Source organism: Dermochelys coriacea, chromosome 21 (genome assembly GCF_009764565.3).
Source record: "Dermochelys coriacea isolate rDerCor1 chromosome 21, rDerCor1.pri.v4, whole genome shotgun sequence".
NCBI lineage: Eukaryota > Metazoa > Chordata > Testudines > Dermochelyidae > Dermochelys > Dermochelys coriacea.
Genome location: NC_050088.1, coordinates 10,589,661 through 10,599,028, shown reverse-complemented (window position 1 = coordinate 10,599,028; position 9,368 = coordinate 10,589,661). Strand labels below are relative to the sequence as shown.

Below are 9,368 nucleotides of genomic sequence, written 5' to 3'. Positions count from 1 at the left end.
CTTCACGTTTGGAATCTGGTCGTTCCAGGCAGATTGGCTTTTCCCCACTCCCCTTCTACCCCCTGATTGCCAAATGACCCAGAAGTGAAGGAGTCACCCAGGCCCGCGAAGAGCTATTTAACCTGTTTTCATCTGGGGGTCTCTTCGGGCGTCGAGTGGCTCTTTGGAGGCTTCTTTCCCACTAACAGGCTTAGCTTTCCCCCTTTGTGCCTGACCACTGGGCAGAAAGGCAGGAATTATTATCAAGCCCCAGCCCTTTCTGACTAGTGCTTGTTGGTTTGTTTCTCTCTCCACCCTTTGGTGGCTGACAGACTTGGAGACGCACCCAGGCAGAGTGATGGGCAGCGCAGGCCAGGGGCTGACCGCTCTGCCTCATGGCCGGATCGCCCTGCAGGATGCCCTTCTGCTGACCAGCCTAGAGAAGCCCCCGGCCGCACAAGAGCCCGATACCCGGAGCTGGAGCTCCCTGGACAGCCCCAGCCCCCCGGCCACACCCGAGCAGACCCTGCCCACTTTCTACCTCCACTACTTTGATATGCTCTACTCAGAGGACACCAGCTGGGTGCCCAAGGGTCTGGGGGAGACTCCTCAGGGCAGCGGCCAAGGGGGCAGGGGCGAAGGGCAGAAGGAGCCAGAGCAGTGTCCCATCATTGACAGCCAGGGCTTGGGGCTGAGCCCTGACATGGATTACCAGGAGAGCCTCCACTTGGAGGAGCACTCGCTGGAGCAGGTGCAGAGCATGGTGGTGGGCGAAGTGCTAAAGGACATCGAGACGGCTTGCAAGCTCCTCAACATTGCAGCAGGTGGGTGCCCCCTTCTGTCTCTCCATTTTTGTGCTGCGTGTGTGTGTATGGGGTGGGGAAATAGGGGGCCAGGGAGAGCTCAGTGCCTTGTTGTGGGGAGAACAGAGGCTCAGGGGGCTCCAGACTGAGCTGTGGAGCTTGTCACCTCTCGCTTGCTGGTTCGGATTCAGCTCGGCAGTGGGTGAAAGGCATCGGTGGCTCTTGGTCCAGGATGTCCATGGAGTGACTCTAGAGTTCCTGGCCCTCCACAGTTACCAGAGAGCACTGGGATGTGCTGTGTACACTGGTATCCACAGCGCAGCCGGCATCAACAGCTGGACCCAAAGCCCTTTGAAGGCACTGGGAGTTTTTCTGTTGTCCTCAATGAGCTTTGGGTCAGGTCTTAATTGTCCTCTTTGTTGGCACTCTCAGCAGAGAGGTCAAAGACTGACTGGGCCATGGAGGTCCAGGCTCCTTCCTCACCCCTCGCGAGGATTCCTCCAGGACAGGGCTGAGTCACGTTTCCAGGGGCCGGGGATGCTGAAGGAAAGACACCCCCACTGGCCTCTGTGGACTTCCCCGGCACAACACTCGCCCAAGCAAAAACAGCCTTTTTGCTGTTCAGATCCTTTTATTTGAAAGGAATTTAAATAATCAAACCGTTCTGCTGGGTTGCAATAGAGTGAGTGGGGTGTGCGCGAGGCCCTGAGAGGACAGCATCTGGCACATCTGGATCCCAGCAGTGCCAAACGTTTTCAGACAGGTGAGGGCAGGGGGTGGAAGAGTCTGAGGCCCAGTCTGCACCTAAAACTTAGGTCAGTTTAGCTGCATTGCTCAAGGCTGTAAAAATTTCACACCCTGAGCACTGTAGTTGGGTCGACTTAACCCCCAGTGTAGGATTCTTCCGATGACCACTGGAAAGGTGGATTACCTACATCAACAGAAACCCCCCTTCTGTTGATATAGGAAGTGTCTACACTGCAGTGCTGCAGCCCCATAGCCCAGCTGCTGTAGTAGCAAGAGTGTAGACATGGCCTCATATTTCCTAAATCAGTCTTCTAGATGCTTCCCACAAGCAGAACATTCTGGTCTCCCCAGGGGCTGGGGCAGCTGGATTTATAGGGACTAGAAGGTTTTCCCCATCTCCCATGTATATGACAATGTGAAATATATTTCACTGAGTTGCAGGGGAAATCTCTTCCCCAGGAGAGAAAAGTGTCTTTGAAGTCACGTGTGTTAAGCAAGTGGACGGCAGGTGAAGAAGGAAGCAGCCGGATGGGTTTCCTTCTTTCTTCCTGGCTAATTTTCCACTTGGGAACTTGGGAGAGCTGGTGGTGGAACTGTCCTCTCAGGTGATTCTTCTGGGGAGTGGGGGTGGGGCTGCTTTTCATTGACATCAATGGTAAAACTGCCAGTGACACCAAGAGGGAGCAGGATTGGGCTGCAGGGGTGTGATAGTGAAACTTTAAAGTGCCACATGCACCATGGGGGAAAAAAAAGTCATGCCAGGGAATAGTGGCGCAGTGGGAAGGGAACAACCCCCCCCCATGCAAATACCCTTGATTTATGGCGTGGGGGTTGAGCATCTGGAGCCAAACGTTGCATTGTGGTTCGTACCTCTCTCTAAAATCATCTGGCGCACGTGTTTAAATGCAATGGCATGAGATATCTGTGGAAGTACCTTTTGAGTTACAAGCAGCCTACCGCGGGGTTGCAGCCATCTGACACCAGTCATGATGGGATTTAGTATGAACCAGAATGAGCAATCTGATCTTCAAAGGAGCCTGAGTTGGCTCCTGTCCGAGTCAAAGGGCATTTTCTCACTGAATTCAGTGGGAGCAGGAGCAGGGTCAAAGTGTGGCCTTCTCGCTCCAATGGTGCAAAAGTGCACCTTGCACATCCTCTCTGAAGAGCCAAACCTAGCAGTGAGCTCGGGACCCTGCAAACAGCACCTCGTTGTCCCAGCTCCGGAGCAGACAGTGCAGTCAGTGGTAGGGTTTGGGATCCGAGGCCTGTAGGAGAAATGGCTGGAGCCAGAAATAGAGAGTCCCAGCTAGATAATTAAAACTACACTGTGCATTTTAACCCCTGCCTTGCACTGATTGTAAAGGACTCTGCAAGGTGCACTGGGACAGAGAGCAAAGGTGGCAAAGTCTCCAGCTGGGGGCAGGTATATTTGGTTTACTAGGATGAGTTCCTTTGGCATGACGAACTTTGGCCAGCTCCTTAGCTGGTGTAAATCAATGGAGCTGTGTGAATTTACACCCTTTGAGGATCCCTCATATTTTGTGGGAGGGGCATCTAAAATAACTTGCAGGGTTTCTACCTCTAATGCTGGATCAGGGCCTGAACCGGAGTCCCAGATCCAAACTCTCTGGGCTTTGAAGCTCAGAACCACCGCAGAACTCTGGCTGGTTTCTCGCTGCATTTAAAATATTTTGTATCCTGTGGAGTTTCTTAAGCATCTATGAAGCCACTGCATTGAGGCATTAAGAACATTGGACCGGCTCTTCCACTGGTCCCTTTGGCAGTCAGCGTGGCTATGCTGATTTCCATCCTTTGAAACCTTGTATCTTGCGGCGTGTGGGAAGCTGATTTGTCTTATTACATGTGTGCATGCAGTAGCCACTGGCTGGGTGCACAGCCCTGCTGGGCACCCCTTAGCCAGGTGCTCTTCCAGAGGGTGTCACTGTTTCACAAACAGTGGCGATGGGGAACAAAGTGATTTGACACGCGGAGGACAAATATGCCCCTTTAGGAGAACCAGCCCTTCAGACAGGTCATGCTGCTGTTGCTTCCATCGTGGGCATGCGGGTCCGTCTTATTCTCCTGACTGGATTGTTCACTGGAAAGTGCGCTCGCTGGGCTGGGTGCAGAGACTTGCTCCTTACAGCTGGGCTGGGCCTGCACTGGGGAGGCTCCCCTGTGCTGTAGGTGAAGGGTGCTTCTGATGCTCCCTTCCCCTGCCCCGCACCCTTATGACCTGTGGTTTTGAAATCTGTTGACTGGGGTTGAATACTCTCCCAGTAAAGGCAGGGACTTTCTGCAGGTGGGGCATTCCCCTGGCAGGAAGGGGACCGGGGACCTGGTTCCCAGGAGGATGGGCAAAGGAGGAGGCAGGGAACCCAGGAAAGGATCAAAGATCCACGTTTCCAGTGGTTGAAGTAGATTGAAACTGGAGGGGTAATTTCCTTGCCCCAGCCGTGGAGGAGGGGGAATGGGCAGGGAGTACTGCTCCTCCACGCTGAGACAGCTCCCCTCTCTTTTAGCATGGGAGGGGTGCTGTGTTCCCTGTTGTTGTTGTAACCCTTGCTGAGTGTTCTCTGGAGGGGAAGTGTCCCCTGGCCCCACTCACCAGGACTAGGGCGTTTTGTTTCTCTTCCACAGATCCGGTGGACTGGAGTCCAGGAAACGTCCAGAAGTGGATCTTATGGACCGAGCACCAGTACCGACTGCCCCAGATTGGGAAATCTTTCCAGGACCTGTCTGGAAAGGATCTGTGTGCCATGTCAGAGGAGCAGTTCCGTCAGCGCTCCCTGGTGTGTGGGGACGTGCTGCATGCTCACCTGGACATCTGGAAATCAGGTACACGCAGGCGGAGTTGGAGGAGGTGGGATGAATGTGGCAAAGTTTCCTTAACTGAAAAGCTTGGGGGCCAGTTGGCCGGAACTCATTCGTGCTTCCTCGGGACATTCGTGTATCTCCCCTGTGTTACCCATGGGAATGGTGAGCTTTGTAGCGGGTGGATTCTGTTCCCCTCGCGTGACGCTTGCGCCCCCTCTGACACTGACTGTGCTTCTCTTCCAGCTGCCTGGATGAAGGAGAAGGCTACACCCGGAGAAGTGCGATACTGTGGTGAGTTCCCAACTTTGACAAGGACAGGAAGTGAGGAGGGGTAGGAGCAGTGGTGAGCTGGAGCCAGTTCGCGCGAACCGGTTGTTAAATTTTTCAGCTGGTTGAGAACCGGTTGTTAAAGGGGTGGGCAAACTCCTGTCCTGCCTGTCCCACCTGAGCTCTCGGCTCCCCCTGTGAATTTGTACTCACCCGGCGGCACTGCACACCTTCGGTGGCATTTCAGCTGTGGGCCCTTCAGTGCCGCCAAAGACCTGGAGCGAGTGAAGAACCTGCCGCCGAAGTGCCGCCGAAGACCTGCAGTGATTGAAGGAACCGGATCTTCAGCTTCTGGCAGCTCATCACTGGGTAGGAGGGAAGCTGGGGGTGTAGCAGGAGGGTCAATGAACCTGTTTCCCTCTTACGATTCAGTGACTGGGTCCCCAGTTATTTCAGGGGTTGCTTCTCTCTTAATCAGGACCAATATGTTAATCATAATTAATTCTCAGAGTGGTAATTATAATACACTATTTATTAGTCAATAACAGCCTGGTTAATTAGTCAAAAATTAGTCTGGTTAATAACAAGCCCAATGGGGACATGACTATCAGATCTATCCCAGATACTTACATATCCCTGATATTGGAGTGCCTCACAATCTGGTGTGTATTTATTATTAATGTAATATTACTGTAGCACTCAGGAGTCCCAGCCATGGATCAGCACCTCGCTGTGCTCGGTGCTGTACAAATACAGAACAAAAAGATGGTCCCTGCCCCAAAGGTCTGACAAACTCAGTCTTTACAACACTTCTGGGAGGCAGGGCAGATAATTTCTCTGCTATTATCCCCAGGTTACAGCTGGGGAACTGAGGCACAGAAAGGCTAAGTGACTTGCCCAGGGTCACACAGGGAGTCTGTGGCAGAGTAGGGAACTCAGCCTCAGATTCCCAAGTTGCAGGCTATTGCCCTGCCCACTGAACCACCCTTCCTCTCATCAGATGGCAGCAATTTCTGGCCACTGATGAGTCGCGATGACCTGGGCAAGCTGATGGGGAAAGACTCCCTCTGTTGCCAGTCTCCAGAGCCACTTGCGCCTCTGCTGATAGCGACTGACTAACAGCTGGCATGTGCTTCCTTTCTGCCACAGTGGGTGACGAGAGCTGGACGGATAGCGAGGTGGACTCCTCCTGCTCAGGGCAGCCCATCCATCTCTGGCAGTTCCTCAAAGAGCTTTTGCTGAAGCCTCATCACTATGGGCGGTTCATTCGCTGGCTCAATAAGGAGAAAGGTGGGTGCCACTGACTCCTCCTGGGGAACTCAAAGCCACTTTTTGTATCTGCGGCACAACCCCCGTCCCCCCCAGTTCCCACAGTGTCGAGTCTCATAGCACAAATATTCACCCAGGCAGGTCCTCCATCACAGAGCTCTCTGGGCCAGCTTCTGCTGTCATCATTCTGCCAATCCACAGGGCCAGATTTTCTGCCCTGCTCTTCTCTTTGCACCTAGAAAATCAAGCCCAGTGACTCCCAGTTTACACTGGTGTGAGCAAGATCAGAATCAGACGGTATGCTTGCGTGTCTCCCTGTCTGTATGACTAAGGTACCCATTGCCATAGACACAAATCTGAGTCTCCCATTATCTTTCCCAAACTCCATCCCTCAGTGGGTTTGTGGGAACCAAAGCTCTATTTTCCATTCCCTAAACTTCCTTCCTGGTGAAACTGGGCTCCTGATCCTAGATTTCTGTAGCGCTTAGATCAAAGCCTGAGCGTGCTAGGCTCTGCACGTTGCGGCTGTGTCTATCCAGCGCATGGCAGCAAGCCTCTGAGCTCGGGTCGACAGGTGTACGCTCATGGGGCTCACCCTGCTGTAGATGTGTAGCTATATAGATGTTGCAGCCTAGGCTCTGATGCTTACGCCCCCTGCCCCAAGCCCAGTGCTGAACGTCTTCCCAGCTGTTCTTAGCATGAACCCCGTGAGCCTGAGTTTGCTGAGCTGGGCTCAGAGGTTCACTGCCGCTGCCTGTTTTAGACGTGCCCACAGAGTCCCTGCCCCAAAGACTTTACAAGGCAGATGAAGGGTGAGAGGGGAAACGGCCAAACGGAGAGTGGGAGTCACTTGTCAGCGTCCACCCAGTGGAGCTGTGTCAGACCTGGGACTAGAACCCAAATTTCCCGAGTCCTGTGCTTTGCCCACTAGATTATACGGTCTCTCAGTGACCCTGGGTCCTCATCCTATATTATTGCCTCCCTTTTCTCTGCATGTTCCTCTCTCAGGCATATTCAAGATCGAGGACTCTGCCCAGGTGGCTCGTTTATGGGGAATCCGGAAGAACCGGCCCGCCATGAACTATGACAAGCTGAGCCGCTCCATCCGGCAGTATTACAAGAAAGGGATCATCCGGAAACCTGACATCTCCCAGCGCCTGGTCTACCAGTTTGTACACCCCGTCTGAGAAGGGGGCAGGAGCAGGGGAACGGACTGACCTCCTGGTGGGATCCCTGTAACCACAGCACCTCCCACCCACTTCCAAAAAGAGATCCACCTTTGATAATAAAGCTGAAGTCTAGGATTGTGCAAGAGGCTGGAAATGCATCAAACTTCCCGGATGAACTTCAGAGCTTCCAACCTCCCCCAGGCTACAAAGCGTGTGTGTTGGGGGGAAGAACCTCCGCCTAGCAATGGACTGCCTGTGAAATAGAGTGTATACATTTAATTCTGGGGCCAATGAGTTTGTGTAGAAAGCCCCCTTCTCCCTCTAAAGCTGCGGTGTGAGGGAATCAAGTGTGTGAGAGGGGGGCATAACAATTGGGTGGGGTGCAGGGGCTGAGGGGATGCTGCCTGCAAGTAACGTCGAACCAATAGAAGTTACGTCTGACTGTTGTGGATGAGGTTAAATTTCCCCACACAGCTTTTCAAGTCTTTGGCTGTCTGAGAGGCACCACTAGGCCAGATGCCACTTAGCAGAGATTTATGACATGCTGGAGGTCACGCAGCAAAGCAGCGGGGGGAAGAACCCAGGAGTCCTGCCCACAAGTCCCCGCTGTGGGAACATAGGAGTTGTCATACTGCATCAGACCACTGGTCCTTGTTTCTGACACTGGCTGGCCACCCCTGCTTTAGTGAAAAGTGCAGGTGTCCCTGCAGTGATGGGTAACTTGCCCGCAGGAGAAGTTTATTCCTGATCCCATCAATTAGAGATGGTTGTGTGCCCTGAAGACTGATAAGAGACCCACCCCACACATATACTGCACAACATCTAGTGATAATCAGATTCAGTCTCCCTTTGTCAATGCTTTTCCCTTCCTGGTGGGGAGCTTGAGTTGTCCTGAAATATCCCAAGGATATTGTCATGGCAATTCTACTGGTCTTGCTTTTTCCTGGTCTGAAGCCGTTCTCTGGGCAGGGAGGAGAGGTAATCCCCCACCCCCGTCAGCCAGGCCAGAGCCTTTCTTTAATGGGACAACTCCCTCACTAATACTCTAACTGAAATCTGTTCTTTAAAGGGGTGATCTTCTATCCTTCTCTGAGCTAGAAAAGTAGCTGGTCAATCTCCCCCCACCCCTTGCTGTATGCATATGATCAACTAGGCAACACTCCCCAGCCTTGTGTGGTGGTGTAGGGATACCCAATGTGGAAGGACTCTGCGAGCTGGCAGAGAGCAGCAATGCTCTGGTGTAGATGACTGCCAGAAGAACTGAGGGTTTTTGGCTGGAGATGCTGCAGCTGAGGCATTCTCCTCCCTCATGGGCTCGTTTGGAGGTGGGTCGGCAGTAGGAAGCAGTGGAATCGTCAGTAGCGTGTGATGCTGGGTAGCAGCTGCATAACTGGCTGGAGTGTCCAAGAACCTCTCAACCGTCTTGCTTCTCTTCCTTACGGAAAAGCAGTTCTGAAGCACGTGCCTTGCTATATCTGGTGTGACAAAGCTCTGTCCTTGCCTCCGTGGGTCCCACGTTTCCTGGAGGATTTCGCTAGCCTTAGAGGCTCACTGTGACCCTCCACGTAACCCTTCTTTCTCTAGAGACAAGGGTCACATTCTACTGAGCCATTTTCATCATAAGCCAGCGAGGGAGGTGAGGAGAAGTTATCCTTCCTTGCACAGTCTCTGTTGTCTCCCAGTCTCAGTGCTTAAACAGGGGGCAAAGGTGGGAGGGGGGAGCCCGGGCCCACCCTCTACTCCGGGCTCCAGCCCAGGGACCCTAATAGTATCAGCTATGGTAGCTGACCTTTTAGAAATATGACCTGTACAATTCCCTAGGCTACTTCCCCCACAGCAGCCCTCACTTCCTCAAGCTCCCGTTCACCCTTACCTCAGGGCCTCCTTCCTTGTGCCTGATATGGTGTGTACTGCTCAGCCTCTCCAACAGCACAACTTCCTCCCACAGCTCCTGACATGCCCACCCACCTGACTGACTGGGAGGCTTTTAACTAGTTTCAGCCAGACCCTGATTGGCTTCAGGTGTCCCAATCAACCTAGCCTTCTCCCTGCCTTCTGGAAAGTTCTTAATTGGCCCCAGGTGTCTTAATTGACCTGGAGCAGCTGCCATTTCACTTAACCTGGTACCAGGGATTTGTTTAGCCTGGAGCTAATATATCTATCTCCTACTACCCTTCCATAGCCATCTGGCCTTGCCCCGTTACACTGGAAAATCGCTCAGCCAAGTTCATCGTGTCCAACTGACCCCCTGAGACATGCAGTGGGCTGCTTCCCTTTTTCTGGGTGCCTTATTCTTTAGCACCATTTTCATACTTCA

The 9,368-nt window shown here is 53.0% G+C and overlaps 1 protein-coding gene across 1 annotated transcript; it reads left to right on the top strand.

The window, feature by feature from the left end:
* The first annotated feature begins 315 nt into the window (after positions 1-315).
* Positions 316-8,608, top strand: SPDEF (SAM pointed domain containing ETS transcription factor). The gene is made up of 5 exons (XM_038379453.2): positions 316-803; positions 4,170-4,367; positions 4,590-4,637; positions 5,763-5,903; positions 6,891-8,608. The coding sequence occupies exons 1-5, from the start codon at positions 338-340 to the stop codon at positions 7,067-7,069; spliced, it is 1,032 nt and encodes a 343-aa protein (XP_038235381.1). The 5' UTR covers positions 316-337; the 3' UTR covers positions 7,070-8,608.
* The last annotated feature ends 760 nt before the right edge of the window (positions 8,609-9,368 follow it).